At 38.3% G+C, this 27,273-nt stretch overlaps 1 protein-coding gene across 1 annotated transcript in view; it reads left to right on the plus strand.

Annotated features, from left to right (window-relative positions):
• CNTNAP2 (contactin associated protein 2) overlaps positions 1–27,273 on the plus strand; it is a 1,047,411-nt gene that overhangs the window by 951,141 nt on the left and 68,997 nt on the right. Inside the window, exons 17-20 of the mRNA XM_048297819.1 lie at positions 1,550–1,768; positions 4,883–5,119; positions 16,764–17,009; positions 18,505–18,638. Coding sequence (XP_048153776.1) covers positions 1,550–1,768; positions 4,883–5,119; positions 16,764–17,009; positions 18,505–18,638 — 836 coding nt within the window. The remainder of the gene's footprint in view (positions 1–1,549; positions 1,769–4,882; positions 5,120–16,763; positions 17,010–18,504; positions 18,639–27,273) is intronic.

Below are 27,273 nucleotides of genomic sequence, written 5' to 3' on the forward strand. Positions count from 1 at the left end.
AAGAGAAAAAGTCTGCTAAGAGGTCCTTATTTTACAGTCTTGTAAACAGACAGCTTTTGGGAAGTAATTCAAGCCTGACAATGAAGAGATCTGAGGCGGTTCTTCAAAGCAAAATTAGAGGAGAATTATACATACACCCTTGAAAATAGACTTGAACACAACATACAATTTAAGTACTAGAGAGGTTTTCCTTTGCCTGGGTTTAGTGGCAGAACCACTGAAGTTAGAAAACATAAAAACATTAAAACTAAACATCTTTATTTCTATAACAGCAAGCTTTGTCTTATACAGATTTTGCGCCTTGTAAAGTGCAAAAGGCCAAACAGACTAAATCCATGGCTTATAAAAGGCAGTTCATTCAAGAAATTAAATTCTTTTATTCAGCAGAGAACAGAAAGAACAACAGCTTTTTCATTTTTTTTCTATTAGAAGTAGCCAATTTTGAAAAAAAAAAATCAATTATATAATAACTTTGGATTGACAGAACATTTTCTGTAAAAAATTTATTTCTCTACTTTAAAAATGCTGTCAAGTCAGTCTGATATAACCTTGTGAAAATCCATTAGGCCATATACAAAAATATTTCCCATTATTTATCACCATTGTTAGTCATAATGAACATGGAGTTGTGCTTTTACCACAATTTAATAGCCTTGTGGAATAAGAGTTTATAATAGAGCTTTCTCAGTTCAACCAAACCAGAAACCGCAGCTGTACTGGAATATGTAGACCACAATTGGCACCCGAGAGTTTTCAGAGGAATTAAAAGGCTTTTTTATTTTGTGTGTAAAAAAAAAATACAAATTAAATGAAACTCTTGGTTGTCTTTACTTCTGTCTGGTATCCTCATTTGTGAATGCTGTAACTGATAATCTATTCTCTGTTAACCCTTTCATCTGATGTTTTGCCACCAGAATACAATTTGCAGCCTAAAGATAGATAAACTAAATATCAATAGAAAAGTCACAATTATATTACTTTATTTAAAAGTAATTTATATATTGTTAATCACACTCAACATTCAATAATAATTATCAATTATATATTTGCCAAGGATGACCTGAAAGAGTGTCTAGTAGGGCTTAATGGACATTTGTAAAATTTCTAAACATGTTTTAAATCATACACTATAAACTGAGCACTGTAGGGCTTACTATAGATCTATTTCTTTTTCAGCCATAAAGTGTCACATGGATCTTAACCACAGTATTATTAGTTCATTGCAAGAATTAATTGCCCTTCAAAATCAAAAAAAATTTAGACTTCTCCACCATTTTTTATCAAGATGCTTATTCCCTGAAAAAAAAATATATAAACTGGAAAGCTGCAGGGTTCAAAGATTAATGGAATTGGTTGAGAGTTTGCTGATATTGTCTTCTAAAAGTCTAACTCCTACTCAAGTTAGAAGGAGCTGAACGTGCTTATAAATTCAGAAAGATGACTTAGCAGTGCATATTTCTATTTGATATGACCCTTACTCTTTAGGAAGCGTGAATATGTTTACAGTATAAGACTGCAAACTGTGGACACCTTTTGCTCACTATTTCAGCTGCTACAGAGGTCTCCTTTTCATTTGATGTCGGAAACGGGCCGGTGGAAATCGTGGTGAGATCTCCCAACCCGCTCAACGACGACCAGTGGCACCGGGTCAATGCCGAGAGGAATGTCAAGCAGGCCAGCCTGCAGGTGGACCAGTTACCCCTGGAGGTCCGGAAAGCTCCAACAGAAGGACACACACGGCTGGAATTGTACAGCCAGCTCTATGTTGGTAAGGTGCAGAGGGGACAGCCGGGTTTTGCTCTCCCGTGCTGAACATTCTTTGACTCATGTCTTGCCAGCAGCAGTTAGTGAATGTGGGAAGCTGTGCTCCTCGAGCACTTGCATGACAGCAAAGCAGGGGAAAAAAAGAAAAAGAGAAAAAAAGAAAAAAGAAAAAGAAAAGACAAACATGTCCATAATTACAGAAATACAAAGATCAACTAAGAGAAAAATATTGTGTGTTAGAAACTTGTCCTTTTTGTCTTTCTCCATCTGCATCTCCTGGCTGAAAGTGCCTCCAGAAGACTGCAGTGGCAAACTCCTTTTTTGCTGAGAGTCTCTTCCCAGACACACACTTTTTCACCACAGAAGTGAAAATTTCTGCAGAGATCTTGCCAGGACTGCATGTGCCTGCAATGCCCATCCAAGCCTCAGCAGCACTTCCAGCCTCTTTAGATTTGATCATTGGCCATGCTTTTGCATTCACAGCTCTCACAGCAGTCTTTTCCCTTTAGTCCCGTGGGCTATTTACTCATTTGATGTAGGAAAGCACCACACAGCGTTACACAAATGCATTCCCTAGAACCAAGTTAGTCCAGCTGCTTTCTGGAGCTACTGGTTTCCGCTACATTTTGGGCAGGCTATTCCAGCAGCATTTGTATTTCTCTGACTGTTAGCCGCAGGGCTGCAAAGTGCTGACATGCCAAGTGTCATTAGCTGGAATAAGAACTGCATGAAATGTTGAGCAAAGAAGCACTTTCATACCTCTCTAGATATCTGTTAACAAGAGAAGAAGGAAGGGGAAAGGGGGGAAAAAAATTCTTTTTTCTCCATGTTAGGCAGCATTCAAAAACTCAAATGAATTAAAATGATGTTTAAAGCCTTCATTGCCTTAGTAATCAGCCCAGTGTCACTGCAAACTGTGTATAATGTGTCACCAGATGTGCAGGTGTTATTTACAAGCTCAGGTTCTCCTTTGCTGCTGTGATCCCAGTAAATGGCGCTTTCAAAATAAGCTGAAAGATTAAGTTTGTTTAGAAGAGGAACACTTAACCTTTAAAAAAATACCAAGCCTTTTGCTGTAAACAGGAAGAGCTGGATTTTTTTTTCCTCTAGCCTGAGTTCTTTGAGAATTGTTGATAATGACTATTTCATTTGTTAGTTTTAAATTTACTGTAACACCAGCAATGTTTTGAAATATATAGTACCTTTATTGCCAAAAAACGAATGTCACAATCTGCACCAGATTTTTTCTTTCTGAGTTACATCTATTTCACGCAAGTTGGTGATTGGAGCACACGTATCAGAGAACAGCTTTAAACTTTACCTGGAGTCAGACCTAGAATGGATTTGAGTTGGAGTGCTCAAAATGAACACCTGAATATTGGGGCCATGGAGGGTAATGCTGAACAAGAATTCTTTTGGTACCTCCAGTTCCATTTTCTGAAGAATAAATATCTATTCTTTGGGTGAGCAAGAGGGCCTGAGGGGTGATGACTTTGTGTCCTAGGGGCTAGGACAGTCACTGAGAGGGGAAAGAAGGTTTTTCATCACTGCAGTGTATATGAGTTTATGTAGAACGGAATCACACCAGAACTCCCTCTGCCATGTGCACTCAGCAAAGACCAAGCCTTGCCTGCTCCTACTCCAAATCATCCAGTTACCAGTACTTGATTTGAAGCAGCCCTCTCTGGTTTGTATTTAGTCCTCTTCCTCACTTAAGGTAAATATCAGCCTCTGTGCTCTTTGGTGATGAGCATTCAGGTCTCCTCAGGGATTCTCTGGCACCTGCGGCACTGCAGCAATCAAAGAGAGGAGGGATGAGCAGAAAAGATGCCAGCACTCACTGTTATTTACTTGCATTTTTTAGTTTGGGTTTTTTTGATTGTTGTTTCTAATCCAGCCTGAGATAAGACTTTCCTAGCTGAAATCACATTTTTTCAGAGAATGTTTACTAGGGGTGCAAAAAGGACAGTTCTTATCAACTGCTGTAAAAATCCATCTCAACCCAGACTGTCAAATGTAGTTTTTCAGGGCTCCATCCTTCAGTCTGTGCTCTGATAAATAAACAGTATACATGATGTTTCTTGGAAGGTAACATGAATATTTCCTATTGTAACTGAGAATGGGGATTTGACTCCTTTTTTCTTTGCCCATTGTGGCTTTAAAAAATGTAACACTGCATAGCATATTATGGCACTATTATTAGCACTCACCATTACTAATCATTAGGAGAGAAAGGCTACACCTTAACAGTCAAGCCAAGCCCATTTCTTCCACTGTGTACTAGTTTGAAAACAAACCAGTGGGAGGCACCAAGTCAGAATAACAATTTAATGGGGAAATTAGAGAAAATGGAAAAAAAAAATAATAAGAGAACACTGGTTCAAACTGACATAGTCAAGATACAACCTGACTCCCTGTTGTAGCAGTCTGGTAGAACGTTGGCTGCAGTCCTCTGAAGCGGTGATCCTGTAGAAAAAGGGTCTGCTCTTCCTCAGAGGGTCCAGTGGTGGCTGTGTAGCTCCTGTCCTCTAGAAATCCAGTGGAAAGGTTGTGTCTGGCATTCAGCATCTCAGATTATATCCACGATGGGATGCTTGGTTCCTCCCTCTGGGTGGAGCATCTCACAATGGGGTAATGAGTCATGAGGCAAAGTGTTGATTAGGCTCATTAACAGAAGATAGTCCGGAGGGAGTTATCTCTGAGTCAGGCGGCAGGATAATGATGGGCCATTAACAGAAAGATAGTCTGGGGGGAGGAGGCAAGGAAACACTGCCCCACCTGATTTCAACAGCTCATGGGGATGGTAATAGAATACACTGCAACCCAGGACACACTGTTATCTCTAAAAACACTGAAGTTGAAATGGAAGGAAACCTTACAGTGTAGAGCTAGAATCTCAAATGTCTAATCAGTATAAAGCAAGCACTCATAAAAAACTATTATTTATGCTTGCTAATAGTATGATATCAGGCTAGGTTTCACTGATTTATTGTCATTAGGACAAGGCAATTCCTTGCCCTTATAAAGAAGTTACCACAGACTTAGCAGGATATTTCACATAAAATAACAGCAATAAAATCCATTCAGTGTTGTCTCACAGTTCAGCATTCCCTCTCAGGTGCTGCAGGAGGCCAGCGAGGCTTCCTGGGCTGCATTCGTTCCCTGAGGATGAACGGGGTGACACTGGACCTGGAAGAGAGAGCAAAGGTCACGCCCGGGGTGAAGCCTGGCTGCTCTGGCCACTGCACGAGCTATGGGATGTACTGTGCCAACGGTGGGAAATGTGTGGAGAAATACAACGGCTATTCCTGTGACTGCTCCAAAACTGCCTACGATGGACCATTCTGCATAAAAGGTAAAAGGCTTAGTGCAGGAGGCAGAGTCTGGGGGAACTCTTTGCCTGAGGGAAAAAAAACCACAACGGAACTGATGCTTCAGCATTATTAATTAGACAAGTAAATCCTGTTCAATACTTCTTGCTAACATGTCCAATTATACACCCATGTGTATATTTAAATGTGATTATTTAAAACCATATCTCTTATTAGGACTATATGTTACCTGTTTAAATCAAATAACACAACAACAACATGCATCGGGAATACCTGTAGTAGTTACAGATCTGGCAGGCTGTATTCCATAGTCTTGAACTGTAGAACAATAAATTCCAACTAGCACAATGTCATGGTAAGTTCTTTAGAAGAAAAACATGGATTTAAATAAAAGCTACCCAGTCATTCAAAAGTGTAGGTATGACATTTGGGTTGAATATCTTATATATTGGGAAGCCAGCATTTGGCTCAAAAATTTTATCCATCTGTAAGTAGATCAAGTCTTTTAGTACCTCAGACTGGGTTAAGGATTGAACCTGCTAGGATAAGGGAAGGCACAGAGCTCCCACATTTATGTCAGTCCTTTTAAAATGCCTAAAATATGTTCTGGATTTCCAGAATCAATGATTGTAAGAGAACAATGTACTATGGTCTGCATGAGAAAGAAAGGCAAGGAGCAAGAGAAAGAGGGATCCAACAAAAAAAAGTGAGAATAAAAGTACAAATTTATTTCCACTTTTTTTTCTTCTTTTGACTGTCTAATCCACTGCTTTTCCTAATCATTTTTAAAGCTTTCTCAAAGTTTCAGCTAAAAATGTGAAGGCTCTTCTCATCAGTATCCCTGGTGTTAAAGAAACCTCTTGCCTCATAAAGTGCTCATCTGCTTTTACATTCCCCTCTGAACCAGGAATCCTGCAGGCAGTCTAGGTCACCAAACACCAGAGTCCCCTCATGAAGCTAACTTGACAGTAGGGGACAGCACCTGGCCTTTGATGTTCTGGTTTGCAACTCTTTCTTAACATCTTTTTCCAAGTCAAAACCTGAGAATTATTTTGCAGATATCTATACTCTGCTCTCTTTTAGCCACACTTAGAGAAAACATAAAGTTTATGACAGAAATAGGCAGTCTTTTTGCCTGATTTTGTGTTTTGGACAGCGTTTTCTCCGCACACCTTCATTTATATCTGTGTATATTCACCCGCATTTCATTCTATCACAGCAAAACTTTGTCCATTGCTGACATACTGGACCACCCTCTTCTAAAAGCCAAGGGATTGTTTTCACATCACCAAATATTCACATCACTGGATATGGATGAATCTCCAGCATGATTATTTTATAAATTCCAATAAATATGGTGCATTTCTAGTGCAGCCGAAGGGAAGCAGCTGCTTCTCTAGGTAATGGCTTCCACTGTGCTTGCATGCAGGAATTTCATCAGCTTTCACCATGCTGTATTGCTTCAAAGGCCAATTATAAAACATGTCCATTCAGTTCAGGACTGTACATACAGCGACTCCTGAGAATGTGAATACAGTAATTTCAGTTAATTTAGCAAATGTTTTGTCATGAATAATGGTAATGCATATTTAGTATTTCTGTTCACTAATGCAGTTATATGGTAGAGGAAACCCATTCAGGCTGGAATTGGGTTAATCTCTTACAGATCACGTGTTTACTCAAAAAAAGAAAAGGAAAAGAAAAGAAAATTGCTGCCATGCCATATTCACTGAATTAATTTTATAGCTTTTTCTGTGTTGCCAGAACTCATCACGTTGACTTTTATTTGTGAGGATTTTGTTCCTCTTACGGGTAGGTAAGCCCCAACCTTCCACCAAAACTAGCTCTAAGCTAAAGTGTTTAGTTTTTCCTGGAGGTGGAGCTAGCAGAATAAAAACATACCATTAGGGGAATAACTGAGCACCTAGCACATACAAACCCTGGTTTTGGCTGGTCTGTAAGCAGCTACTGCTGTAGCAATGGCAGTAATATCATGCTATGTTATACTCTTCTCCTTATCAGAGTCCCTGTGCAGCCAAGGGCCCAGGGCTCTGACAGGGATTCTTTGGGCATGCAGTAAAACTTGCTGTGAGCTGCTGCTGGGCAGCACTGGCTCATGCAAAGGTACTCTAGGTAGTGCAGGGATGTCTGTGCCATACGGTGTTGTGCCATTTAAACATGATATCAGATCTCTGCTTTAAATATCAAATCTGTTCCAGGCTAAAAATAACTCTCTAAATCCTTCAGATCTTATGTACAAGGTGCAAATTGCCAATTTCCTATCTGTTAGTACTGGAGACTGCTGTACTCATCTAGCATATCCCCAAGTGTGATTTAGTGTGGGTGAGTTCATGAGGCTTCCCTATAGAAAGAACAATGGGACACCGGGGAAAAAGCTAGAGGATGAATTACACAAAATAGACTGGGTTTGGAGCATCCTATGATCAAAATAATAGTAAAATCTCCGTAACAAGCAATGCTGATAATGAGTTCTTTAGAACAGTTCATTTACAGCCCATTACATTTACATTGTCAATTTAACTTGCATTAAGCGTTTTAAATCAAGTAAAGCACTGGAACAATTTATGTGTGTTGTCAAGCTTCCTAGACTTGTGAAAGAAGAGGGTCCTACATTTTCTTTCTAATAGCAGCTCCTGGAATCTTGTACTGTGTCCTCTTGGTCCATGAGACAAGAATGAATGTATTATCTAGAAATAAAGAGCAAACATACATAACAACTGCAAAATAAGCACTGGCAAAACAGCAAAGTATATTTTAGCTTAAAAAATATTTTAAAATTTTATAAAAATTGGAGAAGTTTTTTGGAAAATTTTTCCTGTAAAATAAAAATGTCACCTAAATTATATTTTAATTTACTTTGATGAAAATATCGTAATTCTTATCTTTCAATTCATTTTTTCATTAACACTTTCCCCTCTGTAAAAGCACTGAAATGCCTATGAACATGTTTTCAAATACTGTATGATCTGTTTTCAATGAATTTTGTTCTTTATAATGACAGAGTTGAATATTGCTCTGTCATTTTTATAATCAGCACCACAGTATGCTGTTTGTTGCTGTAATTCTGGGTAAGTCTAATATGAGGCAAGAAAGAATATTTTCCTTTGTCACCTTCACTAGGAATTCACATTGGCTGCCAGAAAATAACAGGGTTAGTGCTTTGCCGGATAGACTAGGACTAGGTTTCATTATTTCGCTCCTCTGAGTAAATATTCCAGGCCAAATATATCTGTTGGTTTGATAATCAGTGGTGCCTGACATCCCATTCAAACCAATATGAGATATTAACAGAAAAACATGCCACTCAGCTGAAGTGAAGGTGGCACAATATAACTCTTAAAACATAGCACAGACTTCTCTTCCCATTGATTTTAATTTGCCACAGGAAACTTCCCTTATCCAAAAGCTTTGTTCTGATATTGAAATCTTACTTGCCCACAGTAAACTTTTTGGGGTTGGTTGCATATTGAAAGTGCTAGCAGAAGTGATGGGAAAATTAAAGGAAAAAAACATTGCTATAAGGAAATCACCATACAATGGCTCATGAGTAATTAACACACCTCACAATAAAAGCAGGCCTTGCATGTTGTAGATTCTTTTGCTGATGAAATCCATCCTTAGAGCCACTGACTGATGACTGACAAGAAATTGCATTGTCTCCAGCCTTATTAGCAGCACATCACAATGTGATTGATGTTGTAGTGGCCTGGAAATCACACTATTATTTTACAAGGACAAAAAGAAGTACAGAAATGCAGTCTGGCATCTATTTTAACTCTATTTTTGTTTTGTATTTGAGGCATATGCAATTGGTTTTACTTCTTTCATTGCTCAGAGAAATTGTTCTGAGGAATAGCTGAAGTGTTTCTGCTGTCCTGCAGATTGCTTTCTGACCTTTCCCTGTCCTTTGTTTAAGCATAAATTCTCTTCTGTTTTTCTCCCACAGCTGTCCTATCATCTTAAGAGCATTTCTGAGAAAACAATTAATTTTTGTTCCTCTAAAAAACAAACTCTTTCCTCCCTTTAAACAAAAAAACAGCAAAGGTCAAATGCAGGGCACGTGGCAGCATTTTGATATGGGACATACCCCAGGGAGAAAACATTCCTCCTTTGGTATTGAAATGCAGTGGAACAATAGTAGGAGAAGAAATTGCATCCACCAGGAGTGAGGCCAAAAAAAAATTAAAAAAAAAAATTAAATGGCTGGTGCCATGACTCCTGTGCCTCCAGGTGTGCTGGAAGGGTAAATTCAAAGCTTTCCAGTTTCTTTGCAGTTACTCAATTTGCATTAACAAGGAGATGGTATATGCTTTTTTCTTTTCTTCTTTGGAATAAAGCTCAGATCCACAGTGTGAATTCTTGCAATCCTTAAGACAATGCCCAAAATGAGGTCCTTCATATTTGTTTTTATATTTGTATGAACCCTGAAAGCACTTACAAGTAGTATTGTCACAGTCACATTTCCTTCTTTTCCTGCTCTCTTCTATGTCTCAAAGAGAAAAAAAACAGCTTTTTACTAGGCTGAATGGATGCAAGACCTATCAGGGAGCAGCAGCTCTGCCCCCTTCCACAGACTCTGAAACTGACACTTGATCACCTCCAAATTCTGCCCTGGTTATACTCATTCAATTCCCTTTATTTTGCTGGTTGCAAATGCATTGCATTGTTTTGCTGAAAACAATGGTGAGGGGATTGTTAGAGTGGTTTAAGGTAACTAATTTCTTAGTTTTCACAGTTCAGAATCACAGAACCCAGAAAACCAAGGCGACATTTCCTCCCAGACCCCAAAAAATTCTGCTATATGCAACATGATCATGATCTGTTAGCTGAAAGTTACATGAGAAATTTTCTTTAGGTTATTAATGTTAAGCTCCTACTTCGGTAAGTCTGAATGCTGCAGTCAGGCTTTTTTACCTGTAGATCATACTTCAGGACTCAGATTTTAGCCCCTATTGAGTAAATATATATACTCACAAAAAATACATATACTTTGTAAAGCTATTCCATTTTTCAGTTGTGTCAATACTGCCTTATTAAACATTCACAGTTATGGTTATGCTCTAGTGCTTTGAAAATTGCACTTCAGTGCAAGAATTCTTTCATTGGAAAAAAACCCCCATGTTCTTCTTTTCAAAGAAAAACAAACCTTCCCCACAGTAATTGCATATCTTAAAGAGATAGCAACCTGATTAAAAACTGAGCTTGACAGCTCACTTATCATCCATTATAAACTACTCATAAAAAGCACAAATTCCTTATTTTATACACAGAAAGCAAACAAATCAGGGAAATAAGTTAAAAATAAAAATACTTATTCCTGGCTCAGAAAATGTGGTAGACTTTCTTGGTCAGACAATTAAAATAGGCCTGCTTTAGTGTCATTGCTCACTGAATGCAGATGTCTTACAAAAGTTAAGTAAAGCAGCCTCGGCAACGTTGCTGGCTGCTGCACGCCTGTGCAAAGGCAGCTGGGAAGTTTGAGTTCTCACACCAGACACCCATGTGCTATATTTATACATCTGCATGCTGCTGAAGTAGTTTTGGCACCTCACAAGATGATAGGGCATTGATGCTTACAATAACTCTGTAATGTGAGAAGATGTTTTTATTGTGGTAATGCAGAAAGAGAATGAGATAATGAGGGCAGGAAGGATCTGCTCACATTTAAAGTGGAGACCTGTAGTACAGGACGGAATTGAAGCCAGACCTCACCTACTGAGGTTGTTACTCTGAATACTGTGCAATCATCAAATGACAGTCTCTAATATTTCTCAAACAGCTCTTGCAAACCTGCAAGCTTTTCTCTGGGGTTACCTAAAGAGAACCTCCATAGACTCCCTGGCAGAAAATCATGAAATCTGGTCAGTTGTACACTTGACATTACATTTGCTTCATCTGTCCAATTTTATTTGATGGTGGCAGGGGGAAGGTTGGCGTTAAGGTTTTTTCTTTTTAACCATTATGGATATTTCCACTAGAAATGGAACTGGCTTTTCATTTAGATTCAACAGAAAGTTGCCACTCCCTTACTCTGAGTCTTTTGTCCCAGACATCAGATCAAATATCTATAATACTTTCAAATCAGTATAGAATGAACTGCAACTGCAACTTTCCTGACATTTTTAGGCTTTCTGTGGCATGCACACTTCTGTGCAGATATAGGAAGGTAGAACAAAAGGCACCTGCTTTACAGGGCTATTACAAAAGTGGGTTCAGAGCTCAGCCTTGTTTAAGCATATCAAACTGCTTCCTGGCAGAATCTACCTGTTGGCATTGACTAGGGAGGGTTGGAAGTGTAATGAATCAGGTGACTAAACCCCATCTCCTGTGGCACTCATCCTGTTCTACTGAAGGTAGTGAGAATCTTTGCATGGATTTATGATCACACCCCATAGTTTCACTGGTGCACCTTACTTTGTATATCCCCTGATTCTGATAGCTCAAGAAAGCCTTTTTTACACTGAGTACTGATACATTCATATAGAAGAAGCAAGCCCTCACTAGCTTTGTATTCTATTAATGTCCACAAGCAATCGCTGTACTTTGGTGGAAAGTTCAAACATGCATCACAAATTATTAGAGTAAGAGTAGACAGAATATGAGACTTGAGGATGTAGGACAGTAGCTTTAAATCCCTACTTCTCAATTTCACACACTAAATGTGCCTGAAGATAGAATAAAACATTGCATGAGCTAACCAAATAAACTATGAGCATTATCACCTTCAGAGCACTCAGATTCTCTCCCAGATCAACAGCTGTGAGATTCTGGCCCTTTACAGATGCCCTATGGCCAGAAGGTATTTCAGCAAACAAGTCTTAGTCTTTGTGACAGCAGCCTGGAAGTAGCAGCAATTTTAGGTGCTCCCTTGCACATTTTTTGCCATATGATGAACAAGCAAGCTCTGGTTAATCTATATTCAATATTCATAACTATATGTAAAATCCAAAAAGAAAGGAAGTTATGCAAAAAGAAAGAGGATTTATTCAACTGTCTACCTTGTCTGAAGAATCTTTGTACATGCATCAAGTGTTAGAACGTCTCCAGTGACTGTCCTTGCTTAGGATTGTGAAAAAGCTGCTTTTCACACCCAGAACTCCATGCAGGGAAGACCTATCATTGAGCACAGGAAAGCTGCATCTCAAAGTAATGTAACTTACTGAATCTGAGCAGGGCCAAGGAGGCATTTAGGGCCTCCAGATGGGACATGCTTACAGCTGTAAGAACTCATTTCAGTCAGCTTTGTGAAACAAAGAGAGTCTTTTCCTGCCCCAGTTCTCATTTCCTTTTCCAGGCTTCATAGTTGTCAGGATTTTGTCTCCAGCTTCTGTAAGGCAGGTATACCCTGCCCGTTAAATAAATACACCTGTTAAATAAATAACCAGAACTACTTTCTCCTTGGTCTTCAGGTGAAAGATGGCAGAAATCAGGTCCAGTTTACTTGGAAAAATATGAGATGGCAGTTTGAGTCAGTGAGAGCTGTCCTGCTAAAGAAGGGAGATTCCACTTCTCACAATGCCACTCCTGAAAATGTCGTGTGTTGAAACTGGGGGGGTTGGAGTTGTGGTTTGGGGATTTTTTCGTTAGCCCCACAAAGCTGAAGCTTCTTTATTTATTAAGAGTAATGTATGGTACTTGATTAATGATGATTCCTATTAACATTCCTATCCCTACTGTCAGCATAGAGCAAATTTAATTGCTGTAAAGACTACTGAGCTCTGTATCTCTTATGCATATGCACCCAGATAGAATATCTTGCTGAAGTTTTGTTCAGCCACACCTGTGCCATGCTGGCAGTGTTTTTCAGAGGTGAGAAAAAGGTTATGGAGAAAGAAGACAAGTTCTTTATGTGTCTGACTTTATGGCTAACAGAATTATTATAAATACTTAAGAACAGAAGAACCAACACTAACATTTCACTGCTGTAAAAAACAGTAGAGGAGAATCAGATTCCTACTTGCATTTTCTTAGGTCTACAGCACCGCCCCTGAAATGTCATGAGATTTTGCAAGTCTTGTAGTAGAAGTGGGGGTTTTTATTGCTATTTGGCTTTTTCCTCCAGTCTTTCAAATCTCCTGATCCCAGACAGAATGAGAGTGTACAAAAACAAAATTAGCTGAGTGGACAGAGGGAGACTGTGGGGATGAGCAAAGAATCATAACTTTCAAAATAAGTTTGTCAGTTTTGGGTACATGTGCATTTTCTGTGGAAGTTTTGGATCAGCTTTTGCTTCACCCCTGTCCAAATTGAAGCTGGACAGTTTTGTAACATATGTGCAGTTCACACTGTGGACATGCACCTTGCTTGATAAAATTGTTTCTAACAATCCACAGTTCCTGTTCTGAGTTCCTCTACAAAGCCAGCCCAAAGTGTTTATATTTGAAAAGTCTGTCACCAGAGAGTGACTGCAGTGCATGTTGGTGTAGAAATAGGTATTACTTTCTGAGGAAAACAGGTTACCACCACATTCATTTCCCTAAGGCCTCCACCTTGAAAGGGCGGTTTGAAGAGCAGCCTTCACTATGCCTTACGCCTGATGTCCCAAGAGTCATCTTTTCAGATAGCATTTCAAATATTACAGAAGAAAAAAGAGTTGTGCGTGGAAACTTCCTTCATATTTCAGCAGCAGGGTTTGTGCTGCATTTGACCCTCTATATTCAGGCAGCTCGAATGGTTTTCTGCATGAAGGGCTTCCATACTACTTCTAGCACAACTTCAGGAAGATGCTACACTTGTGACCTCCAAGTAGGTAGCTTTCTCATTGGTCAGCCCTCAGCATTTCCAAGTCATCATATAACTGCATTCAACATAGAGAAAATTATCTTTTAGCTATTTTTAATATGTCCTAATAGTTTAAACAGCCTGCTCCTGTGAGTTGCTAAGCACACTGCAGTTCTGCTACAAGGATTTCAGCTTCTTTCAGTAAAGAGCATAATCACATGCATCAACCTCTTTGATGAGATGGAACTTGAGAGGATTCAGTATCTTCCTATTGAAGGCTCAATACACTCAAAAAGCCAAAGTGAACCTTCCTCTTATCCTGCCTTTTAAAAGAGGTGATGTGAATGTGAGGAGAATTTCAAGTTTCATTACAATACCCTGTATGCCTGTAATAATAAAGCTACATTGAAAATTATTTTCTCAGGGAAAATCAAGTTAAACATACAGAACATTCTTTGCTCTGTCATGAAACTCTTTTTGAAAAAAAAGTCATATAATAGAGTATTGAGAGTTGGGAGGGACCCACAAGGACCCACAAGTTCACCTCACAGAAACACAGAATAATCTGAATATTATTTCAGAGAGCACCATTTACTTAAAGCTTTCTTTATAGTAATGAACATTTAATAAAGCAATTTATAACATTTACAGCTCTGGAAAAATGCTTCGCACGGTTTCCAGTTAAGCCCCAGAGCAGTGCCGAGGTCAGGACTGAAGGTCCCAGTATTCCCAGAACGTGAGTCCCTGGGCAAGCACAGAGCCAGGCAATTCCAAAGATTACTCCTACAGTGAAAGGCATGACAGGCAGTAAACAGGCTGAAGGCAAACATAATTTTGCATCAGTGTGCTGTGTTCATGTGTGGAGCCTCCACGGGGGCTGCTGTCCCCACCAGCAGTGGCAGTGTCAGGACCTGGCACGGCCAGCAGCTCTGCCAGCGCCACAGCCGCATAATTGGTAGAGCATCTGTCCCAGAAGCAGCTTGCATGAGCCACAAGTGGGGGCTGAAAAATAAATTAGTGGTCATAGGGATATTTTTAGGCCCATCTTGCAAATACTTGGAGCTACTGCTTTAGATTTTTGTGTGCTAAGGCTTGTTTCCTACACCACTGTTAAAGGTAGAGGGCATCACGAGTTGGGGAAGTTTTTTCATGACAGGGCCCTTCACTTTTAATCCAGGAGCACTAAAGTCGATACTACTGCAAAACATAGTTGTTAAATGAAATTGCATCTCCCATAACTTTTTCAGGTGATATAAGTTCTCCCCTATAAAATTGCAGTTATAAATCCATCAGAATGATCAAATTATTTATAGCACTTAGGGACCCAGCTTGGCTCTGTGTTTTATATGTCCATATGGTCACAGCAACTGTGATATTTTGGATTTGGGAGAATTTTCATATGGTAGCAAAAAAAAAAAAAAATAAAGCTTTTCCAGCAGTAGGTGTAGCAAAATTCTGGAAAGAACCATCAATATAATTTTATAATTCTACCTGTCCTCTTACCAACTCTCTGCTCAGCTACTCTCAATGAACTCTGCAGGCTCTTTCCTGACTTGCTCTGTGCCTGTGTAGAGCTTGGAAAATAGGCACCTTCCTTCATGTGTTTTGAGATAAAGCCTTTGCTTAGAACTGTGTGAAGACTCAAAATGCTAAAACAGAATAAAAATAAATTTCTTGTTTAGATGGTCAATTTTGCACAAAACTGTGGCGACTTTGCATCATGTAGAAAAGTAGTAAATAATGAAAGCCTTTTTGTTTAAAGACAGTTTATGGCTTTAAGAATTTCATAGAGCCCTTCTTTGAATACAGTACTCTTATATTATGATTATAATATTTTTAATCATTATTTAGTATCTTACAAAATGTTCATAAACACATATTTTTAATCAAGTTCACATATAATTTAAAAATTTCCTTTAACAATGTTGTCCCAGACAGCACAGCTGATCCAATACCACGATGTCTCCAAATGAATGACTGCCATAGGAAGTCAGTCAAGCAATGCCCATTGGAGTAGGTGATACCAGTGTGGCCAATTGTGCAGGAATTCCTGTGGGAGGTTATCAAAGTCAGTCGTTGCTGCAAGAACATCAGCCTGGAATTATGATTTTAATGTTAGAAAAGAGGCAGGACCGCATTATTATGAGAAGCACTACTAGTGCTTTTTCAGCTGAAAGCGTTAATTCTGCCAAAAGTCGGTTTATTTTCTGTCAGGAGTGTTGAAACACCACATCTTGTCTCAGATTGGTTTGAAAACTTTTTCTAGATTTCACCTCCTGGGATCTACACTTCAAGTATCTCCTGCCTCTTGTTCCCTATTGAGTCATGCTCCCTAGTTAATTTTATCTCCCCTGAGGGCATTGTCATTATGGAGCTCTCATGAAGGATTGTGTTAGCTGTGGATATCTTACAAGCATTGTGTCCAGTCCTTTCAGGGGCTGGAATTGCCATTATTCCTTTGTGAGGTCCTTCCAAATCTGCTCAGATTTGCTGGTCAGAACTGTTGTTTTTCCTTTTCCTTTACTGTTGTTTGTTTACTGTGTCCCTTAAGCCACTCTTCCTTGTACCTCCTTCCTTGGAGCATTATCTACCGCAAAATTTCAATGAGAATAAATTTAAATCATAATTATTCTTGTCTGTAGTATTGATATGAGATATAGGCATAGGCTTTCTGTGTGCCCCAAAGGAAATATTTCCTTTGCTCTGTGAATCCAAGTACCCAACAATAAAATGGAGATTGCTCTTTCCATTCTCATAGGAAAATAGTGAGGCTCTTGACCTAAATATTGTGCTTAAATAATGCAGCGGTAGAAACATGCACAGATTAGTACTGATCAAGTCACAGTAATATGTTTCAACCAAAAGGTGTCGGCACATTAAATTTACCTTTTTTTTTCCCATCCTTCTTTTCCTGTTCTGTTCAAGACGTGGGAGCATTTTTTGAAGAAGGAATGTGGCTTCGTTACAATTTCCACTCCCTAGGGACTAGCGTGAAGGATTTAGTTAGCCGGACACTTTTGAGTTCTGCGGATCCTGAGATCACAGCACCTGACCTCAGCTTGAACAAGGAAGAGCTCAGCTTCAGCTTCAGCACCACCAAGTTCCCTTGTGTCTTACTGTACGTCAGCTCCTACACCCCGGACTTCATGGCTGTGCTTGTGAACCCAAGTGGTAAGCAACTGCTCCGGGATCTCTCCATTGAAGGCACAGTTGACAATAACAGGCTGACACTCAGGGGAAGCTCTGAACTGATGAGAAAATCTCTTCACCCTTGTCATGTAAAAGTAGAGCACTTAGAAATCTGAACCTTTATTCTGCTTCTACTAGATTTGGTACTCATGCAATTGTTCAGTTTTGCGGTGTTTCTTTAGCCAATCCTCCCTCATAAAACAAAACTAAACAAACAAAAGTAACCAAAAACCTGCTGTAACAGTTGGACCCATGCCATGAACCAGCAGTATGGTGGAGACAGGTAGACATCCACATGACGGCACCTGAATAGCTGAACTCCTGGCAATATCCCTAGTAGTCAGTGAAAAGTGTCATGTACTGTTCTGAAAATCTGGATACTCACTGAGGTGACTAAAATAAGGAAGCAGTATAGTATATAATGTCCTAAACATTTTGGTGGTGGTTGAAGGTTGGATATGGACCATTTGCTGCTACAGTATTAAAACTGTATATAAACTGAATTTACTTCGATTCCAAATAGTGCCTTAGTGCCCCATGAAAGTCATAATTAGGATGATTTTACTACTGCTCTCTTCTATGGGATAATACGAGTATTCTACATGCCACTCATTTTTTTCCCTTCATGGGGAAGAAAGGAGGTGCATGAGTGAAATCCAACATCACACAACTAATCTATAGTTATAAAGGTCTAAGTCTGCTCTTTTGGGCCAGAATATTTCCATTTTTCATCGAGAGTGGGGGCTGCATTTCCCTTTCCAAACATTCTTCCTTTTAATCAAATATTTAAACGTGTTATGAAGAGCAGACACTTCATTTTTGTTTAGAAAAGAAAGATCTGGTCTGGCAGTATGTTATGAATATCAATTAACCACTCCTGACTATACTTTTCTAACAACCTAACCTGAGGTTTGCATTTCACAAAATAATACTAAATTTCCATGGAAGTCCAGACGGTCACCCATCAACAACAATTAAACGTGAGAGCAAGGAAGTCCCTTGTGTGAATTATGTGTCAGTGCTAATTTGTTGTAATTTTGCCTTTATTCAGTGCACGTCAATGGTTTGTTCTTTAGAAAATGTTATGCTTTGTACAATTTTGAAGAATTTTACTGCAGCAAGTATAATAATCTCAACAATAAAGTGTTACTCGATGTACTCAGTTTTGTAGCAATTGTCCATATTGTTCAAGGCATAACTCCAATTTGTTTGGTTTGCAGTCTGGAGTGTTTACAAACACTGTGGTTTGGAGATGCTGGTCATTGTCACACTTCTGGGTTATAAACTAGAGGCAGTTTCAGCCCAGTAACTTTATAATGTCAAACACCAGCTCTTCTCTTACTGCAGAGACCAGCTATGAGAGCAATTAAGTGTGAAATGATAACAGCTGTATGTGAAAATAAAGATGGGAAAATAGCTGGTGAATAAAGATCAAAATACCTGAGGGTGCTTTTCACATTTTTTTCTTTTTCGCTAGGGAATCTGCAAATTCGGTACAACCTTGGGGGCACCAAAGAGCCATATAACATTGACATTGACCACAGAAACATGGCCAATGGACAGCCCCACACTGTTAATGTCACACGGAATGGACGGGACATTGTACTGCAGGTCAGTTGTTTAGTTCCATTACATATATCTTGTAGCATTTTGTTACTAGATGGGTCTCCAGTCCTCTGAAAAGATCGGTGCAATTTAGAAAATAAAAAGTACAGTAGATTGGGTTCTGCCTGCAGATCACACTCCCAGGAGTTAATAAAAGCTATTCACTCCCTCCCTTGCATCAAGTGATGTTGTTATGAAATCCTCATTTTAGTGTGATGACAGCTGGGCTAATACAGGTGTCACTGTAGATGCCTGAGGGCATCAGAGACATCTGGGCTGATAGATAACGTGGGACTTAGGATAAAACTGTGCCATTCTGGAGCAGCGGCTGGAAGCCAGGAGGGATACCCTACAGCATCTTAAATGGTAGTGAAGCCTGATGCAAATAATATCATTCCGTTAAGTCCTGAGTCTGCAAATGGGAATGTCTTTAAATTTAAATTTACCCTGCAGTCCAGTGAAATCGCAAGAGCAGTTTTGCAAAGCTGAGCAGATGCTTAAGTGTTTGTGTGACATGAGTCTGGGACAGAGAGTATTGTTGAATATCTTTGGCTTATTTAGGTTTTGGTACAGCACAGGTAGGAACTTCATCTCTCCATATATCTCAGTTTACAAAATTTTCAGATAGTATAATGCTATTTTAATAACTGAGGGGAGTGCTGCAAGAAGCAGTCAGTGTTTGCAGGCAGCCTCCTTTCTCTCTGGTCATTACAGAACTCTCTTTTCATTCCCTGGTTGTCACATCTGCAAACATGGAGTTTGCAAGCAGGGTATAAGAACAGTTTCGTCAGCAGGAGTCAGGTGGATAGGATACATTAATCTGGATTTGTTAGTTCAGAAGAAGCAAACCAAAACCAGTAATAAATGAAATATAAAAAGGGGAAGTTTCCTTGGGAACCAAGCCAAAAGGTGAAGGATAGTACCCATCGCAGTATTATCTACCTAAAGATTAAAATATATATTCATTAAAATCCAACAACTATTGTTTCAAGGTACCAAAAGGAAACTTTTCAGTGCATTACAATGTCATTTGACTGAGGCTGGCAGTATTTAGAGTAACACTGAATGCATTGAAGTAGAATTATCACAAAATTATTCAAAAAATGCCAAATAACCTAAAAAATATATACATGATACATGCAAACTCTTTTCAGGCTGTTGGATGTTGGGGGGGATATATATTGATATATGTGTCTGTCTTGCACGTTGTTGCATTTATTTCTCCTACAGGTAAATGGAAGCTAAGGAAGATGTAGAGTTTAGTGTCCCTCTGGTGTTAAACACTTTTATTTTGGGGAAGTATGGCATGTTTCCTATGGAATCCTAGCTGGATGATTTAGGCAGCTGTAAAACTAAATAAATTATTTTCCAAAGGGATCAGAGGAGATACCTTGCCCATTTGGAAAATATGTACAGTTAAATGTTGCAGCCTTGCCACAGCTCACCTGAATTTGGTTCCAAACAATTTTCTCCCAGTGTTTTATGAGACCACTGCCTATCTAGGACTTTGAAGAGCCAGAAACATTTTGGTTAGTGTTTCTCTGCTGGGGTAAAATTTTTTTAAACCTATTTCATGTGCTTAAAGTGCAGCTGGTTTATGTAACCAGAAAGGAGATACATTTGAGGCTTGTTACATGAGGTGATCTGTCTGATGCACATGCAAGAATAGGGAAAAAAGGGACCCATACAAAGCAAATCCAGAAATCCTATCCTTACAGTATCCTGAAAGAGACTATTTCTATCAAATTTTGTTTATTCACCATAAGTTTATTTTATTACTTATATCGTTACCTTCTGTTAATGAGAGAACTAATATGAAAAGAAATGAATCTCCTAAACAGATTGTTCACTTGAAAATTATTCCTGTTTTCAAAAATGAACTCCTCACAGTGTTTGAAAATACAGAAGATATAAATACAGTTTTTCTCAGTATTCAGAGTACAAATCATAAAGTATGAGTTTTCTCTTGCAGATCTGAGCTATGAACATTTGAGTAGACTTTTATTTCCTGCGAAATCCTTCTCCAACCTGATGAGCAGCTGGTTTGCTTGCTTTTAAAGAAGACAGCTTGCTTGCCAGGTGCTATTGCTCACACTTCCACATCTCTACATGGCATAAAAGTGTCACAAGAAGGATTTATTTCTCATCAAAGCTTCAATTCAAGAGCACTCAGTATTTTTGAGATCTTAACAGCAAGTTCACACTTAGAATACCTGCCTTTCTAACTTACTGAAATAACCCTGTAGTGCCAGAGAGATTTAAAAAATCTGAAGCCAGGCAATAAATTGCTACCATATACACTGTGTGAACTAGAGTTTTATCATGATTCTCAGGACTTTCACTTACATATAAATATGAAAAAAGACTCATTAATGAACTCTATGTGACTTCACCTCATGCTAGCAGACAGGAGACCACTGATTACATACATAAAATCAGAATTTGAGGTGGGATTTGAAATCAACATAGCCACAACACTGTATGTCCATAAGGTAACAAAATAAGCCTAAGAACAAATATTTAGTGTGAATTGCTGTTATGATAATTGCATCCCTATTCCTAACATGGCAGTCAAGACTGAAGGTAGCAGCAAAGGCTCTGTCAAATGGTTTTTATATTTCAGTTTTATACATTTACTGACTGCAGACAAATCAGTAGTTAGTTCTACATGAAATAACAGGCTCTCAATTGCGTTGCCAGTGGTTTCTCAAGGATAAGATTAAGGCTATGCAGTCAATTTACATGTCAGAAAAAGCAAATTACATAAATTCAGGAACAAAGATATGCTTATTTGCTCTTGTTTCCATGAGGTGGACAAAATTAACATTTGATAATAACAGTTCCTATCCCTCCCCTCTAGCAAAATACCAGATACTAGTAACCATGGTGCATCTCCAAGGCTATATTAGTTCACCTGTGGCAAGAAAAAGCCCAGACTGAGGATGGGGGATGCACTATTCCAATAAATGACATTTCAAGAGCTGAGCTTTAGGTTATGGAGGGCAAGTTTTTCTTTGTTTGATTTTATTAAAAGATTTCATGCTTCAGCAGGGTATTTTACATATCATAAAAACCAGATCACTCTTTACCAAGTGTTCATGGGTGATTAACAGTATTCACACATCAGTAAAATCTTCTTTGAAGAGAGCCAAGGACAAAAGCTCCCTAGCTGAGGTTCTGATCCAAAGCCCATTGAAGTGAATGAAAGGCCTTCCATTGCCTCCAGCAGGCTTTAAATTGTACCTTAAAGAGCTGTGATAGTTGCATCCTGTGTGCAAGATTCATACCTTCTGCTTCTTTGCATGTCCCCAGAGTAAAATGGGGATGGAATCTGGATCAGAGACTTTTCTGCTCTGTTGCAGAAAGGTAGATCAGCCTGCTACAAAGAAAAATAAAAGAAAAAAAAAAGAAAAAACCAGTATGATATGCTTTGAGAGTTAGTGGAGTAAAGCTGATAGTCAACAGACTTAGACTGGACCTCTCAGCTTCCTTACTTGTACATTCTCAACAGGTCTCTCTCCATCCCTGCTTTAAAGCCATTTCTGGTAATGGGTTATGAGTCACAGCTTATAACACCTTCTTTGTTCCTGAGAAGGATTATACCTGAGCAACTTCTTCAGGAATCTGAACAAACTCTGTCCAAAACTATGAGTATGCTTTCAGGAAAACTATCAGCAGCCACTGCTCATCTTCTCAGAAGGCCACACAAAAGGATGGCTGACAGTTCTCTGTTTCAGCCTTGGACAATATGTCAAAATGTGATGGAGGGGCTGTACACAACAATACCATACATTCTCAATATTAATTGCTGACTTTGCACAAAATGAGCTAAATTATGAGGCTTTATGGCTAGATCTTGACCTGAACTCAGCTGAAGCTGAGAATAATCAGAAAACGTGTTTGTACAAATCTTCGTTTTCCAACTTCACAAGAGGCAAGCAAGAGTATATACCTATCTTTGTGAAAAAATGGTCAATGAAATATCTGACCCTTACCCAAGTGAAATCAAGAAGAAAAATAATTTTTTCAAGTCCATTTCCATTTTGAGCTCTGCACTACTTGAAAAGAGATAACTGCAAACTCCTAGATGCTTTAAAAATATAAATCATACAAACTTAATTCAAAACTATTCTGAATTACAAAATAAAATGGTAAACATCATAGCAATAAAATGGATGGAGCAAGGCAGTCTGTATATAATCCCCATCTTAAAAGCAATGACTATATCAAAGATTTTATAATTGTAGATTAAATTTTGTTCTCATTAAAGGGAGTGGGAACTTCCTTATAGATTTCAGTGAGGCTATAATTTCATCTCCCATCATTATTGATGCTGTAGAATTACACCTAGCTATTGTATTTCCTATATTTTGAAACCTCAACAGAATATGATCACTGTTTGAGCTGTTGCTTAAGAGAGGCTATAAAATTCCCCAAATTATTTTCTGCAGCTAACCCAAAAATAATGATAGCAGTAAAATAAATTTTCTAGAAAGACATTTTATCTAGCTTTAAAGACTTCAAATGATAGAAAATTTACCATATCCTTTGGCTATGTCTTATGCTGTGTAAGTACCATCCTTGTAAAGAATTTTCACCTAATTTACAGTTTGAATTATGCAGACTTCAACATTTAACTTTGGGATCTTTGTGTCTATACTTGATAGATGAAAGAAATGTTTAGTGTCAGGTGTCACTCCCCTTCACACTTTCTTAGAGATGCTGATTAAAACATCTTTTCATCTTGTCTGCAAGATGCTAAATAAACGGATCTATTTTAGTATACCATCATCCATCTATAGTTTTTGAGACTGAAAACAATTTTTTAACTCTTCTCTGAATACTGTCCCTTTGAGTCATATTTTGAAAACATTTACCCTAGGATTAGAAATGGCAATGATTGTTATGCCATCAAAATGATGTAGAAATACCATCTTTATTTATGTCCTTCATTTTCTGGGAATTATGCTGCCTCAGCCTCCTTTGGGTAGTGCTGTAAATTGTCTAGACACCAGATTAATTTGAAGGCTGGTTTAGCTAACATTTCACTGGTAGGGAATGGGGAAGAACTGTTCATGATTTGAAAGGAGCCAGTCAGAGAGTATTTACAAATTCCATAGCTGCTGACATGAATAAAACATGTTTTAAGTATCCAGGACTTTAATCACAGGTAAAACATGTAAACCATAGTTAACATCAATGCAACAGTTAACCCTGTGCTTTGTTTCCTAATACCCAGGTAATTCTATTATATTGAAAGAATAATTAACGAATTTCCAAACACGTTTCTTAAAGGAAAAAGAAAATCATTTGTTCTATCAATAACAAAGGCCTTCCTGCTGAAATGAATTATTTAAAATCCCTGGGGATACATCCTTTTCACTATGTATTGCCCTTCTGTAGTGGCAATGTATTACTCAAAATGCTAGTGCCACAGAAAGGCAAACTCAGACCATTTTCTAGAGCAGAGCCATACATTAGATCTGCATGTTTAATGCATTAGCACTTAGTTTACCCATAACTGCTAAGCTCTTTTTTCAATCAGAAGTCACAAGAAAGTGGTTTTTACTCAGGTTTGAAAATATAGGGGGTTTTTGTTGGGTTTTTTTTTTCACAAATAGGTGACAAAGTAGCATAAAAAGTTATCAATAGCTATCAATAAACTTTTGAAAATAAAACAAAGCTTTATTGATATAGTATATCATGACTATTACCCTAAGCAACATCTGGTTTCCAAAACATAAATAATTACAGACCCTGATCTTCCAACTATAAGGATGTTCCAGAGGTTGCAAATGACCAGGTGTTCAATACTCAAAAGTGTCTGTAAACAACAGCGAGAAACAGCAGAACAGAATTTCAATTGTGTGTCCCAGAATCAGAAATGACCAAATAATTCACTGATTATTAATTTTTTACCTGTTCTTTTGTGCTCACAGAATGACCATGAGCTCCAAGCAGTTTTGTTGATTTAAACCTTCACTGAATTTACTCAATTTCTTTATTTTGCAGTGTGACTCACAATATTTCAGTTAAAAAGAGTAATTATGGGTAGACAGGAACCTCATAAATGAACGACTTGTACTTCCCTTTTGTGTGTGACAGAGTTGGTTAGTAGCACGTGCCAAGGTAAGCCAGCACATCCCCATTGAATCTCAGCTCAATGAAGGCCAGACAAAATATTTTCAAAAACCAGAACTCCTTTCACTCTTCAATAAACAAGCGGGTGGAATATCCTCACCCTGAACATCAGGACATGGCATCAGATCTTTCCCTTATTCGCAGATACACAGTGGGAAAAACATGACCCATATACCCCCATCTCAGGCTGATGAAGTATATATCTTTACAAAACTTTTACCCTCTGCATCAGCTGAGATAGTTTCAAATGTAGAGGCCTTTTGGAATAATATTCCTCTTTACTTTCTGTTCTGTAAAACTGCTCCATAGAAGAGGAACTCTTTTACATATCCATCCTTCTCATATCTTTTTAGCAGAGCTTGTGTTGCTGGATTCAGAGTCATGTTTCAGCTGCCTGGTCCCAAACTTTGCCCATGTCTAGGCTATGTATCATGATAAGACCCAGAAGTGAAATGTCTTCCTCACCCTACACCCCTGTTTTCCTTGGAAATAAAGCTAAGGCCATTCAGGTCAGAAGGGAGCATGGTACAGTCTGATATTTCCTGAGTCTGCATATCAGAGCAGAGCGAAGGTCTGCAGAGCGTATCAGCAGGCTTATCCACCTCACAAATGTGTTACTTACATTGGCTTATGCTGAAACTATTTCCTTCTTCTATAATGCATTTTCAGTGATGAGTGTGTGTCTTCCTTGGCCTGTGTGATTTCTAGTTTGATACAATTTTATTGGAATTAAAGAAACAAGGAAAAAATAAAAAAATCATTAAGTAATTCCAGAGTCCAAGACAAAGCTAAAAAAGTCAAAACCTATCATGAAATAGGTGGTTTCCATTATATGGAAGTACACATTGGACAAATTAATGTCCTGTGAAAGTCATCTTTAGGTACCTGAGGTAGATCTCTTTAATTTTAATGACTTGGCATTATATGACTTTCTATTGCTTCTGTTAACATATATTGTAATTCATCTACTAAAGAGAGCAATAAAAAGTCAACAGATGTGAAAGAAGCATCAGAGAATTGTTTCAGTTGAAGGCAGCCAAACTAAATAGTGTCCCTTTCCTTATCAGTGCTTCTGTTACATTTTGAGCTATGTTCCTACATTTCCTTTTAAATTTTATCCAAATTTTTGTTGTTTTTTAGAGGGAGGCAAATTATCCCTGTCATTATTTAGCAGAGCAACAGCAGCTTTCAGACATATATACAAGCTTTCTGCACATAAAGGATTCAAGTTTTAAACCAGGAAAAAAAAACGAACCTTTATATTTGGGGGTTTTTTTCTGCAATGTATCTATGTTTTTCTGTCTGTATCACATGTTAATCACATATTTAATATATATCCCTCCATAAAAGAGACTTAATGATAAAATACTGTAGTTGACCTTTATTAAAAAAAAAAAAAAATGCTAAAGGCTAAATCAGTGCATTAAACCAGCAAAACAGATTTTTAGGAGTGGTTCCTAATATTTACTATACCTCTATAGAAATTTCGTCTGCAGAGCTCAAAGCACAATGCAAACCTTTAGCTTGCCTTACACCACATTGGTGAAGTGTGTACCTCCTCCTGTGTTCCAGATGAGCAGTGAGGCTGCAGGTCTGTGACAGTCTAAGGCAGTAAAAAATGCTGGGTTTATGGTCCTGACTGTTTCTCTGGATCCACTACTCATTTACAGTCCATGGCTTGTCCCTGCTCTGGCTCTGATCTCATCTCACTAACCTGGGTCAAGGACCTGACCCGTCAGAAACACATCAGCGAAGCACTAGTGCCACACTAAGGAAGGAGCTGAATTGCAGCGAGAGTGGTCATGATCGGCCTAAGGAATTACACAATTATCACTCCAGTCTGCTCCTTTCCTCTTGTACTAGAAAAAAAAAAAAAAAAAAAACAAATCAAATATCACAGTATTAAAAATATTGTTTTAAGTTTTTTCCTAACCTTTTAGCAGGTGAATAATCATCTTTATTTCACCAATAAAAAGAATGGCACAATACCTCCCATTTGATTTTCATAGTCATCTTCCTGCTTTCTCATACACTGCTATCATACTCATGACGAGCTCCATCTAAACACCTGCATACCACCTTGTTATTTTCTTAGGGCCTCATGCCTAGTCTGTGCTAACTTTGTAGGCATTTTTGAGCAGGAACCTTTTTTGTTATGTATTATTATAGAACTTAGCACAAAAAGCCCTTGTTCAGGACTAGAAAAGTTTGTAACAAAAGTGATAAATCATCATAATAATGCAGAAGAGAAATACTATATTGATCATGATGATAACACCCCCTTCTTTACCTTGCTATTGCTGAAGTCAATAGCAGAGATGTATTGACGTCAGATGGTGTGAGATTAAACCTTACAGCATTATTATTCCATCTGATTTGGACAATTTTTTAAAATAAAATATCTCCAGCATAAAGAAAAACCTTAACTTCACAGCAGTGCACAGGCTGGGTTGACAATGATTCAGATATAAATATATCCACAGGGTGAATATAAGGTATG

The sequence above is a fragment of the Corvus hawaiiensis genome, chromosome 1, assembly GCF_020740725.1.
Source record: "Corvus hawaiiensis isolate bCorHaw1 chromosome 1, bCorHaw1.pri.cur, whole genome shotgun sequence".
Lineage (NCBI taxonomy): Eukaryota > Metazoa > Chordata > Aves > Passeriformes > Corvidae > Corvus > Corvus hawaiiensis.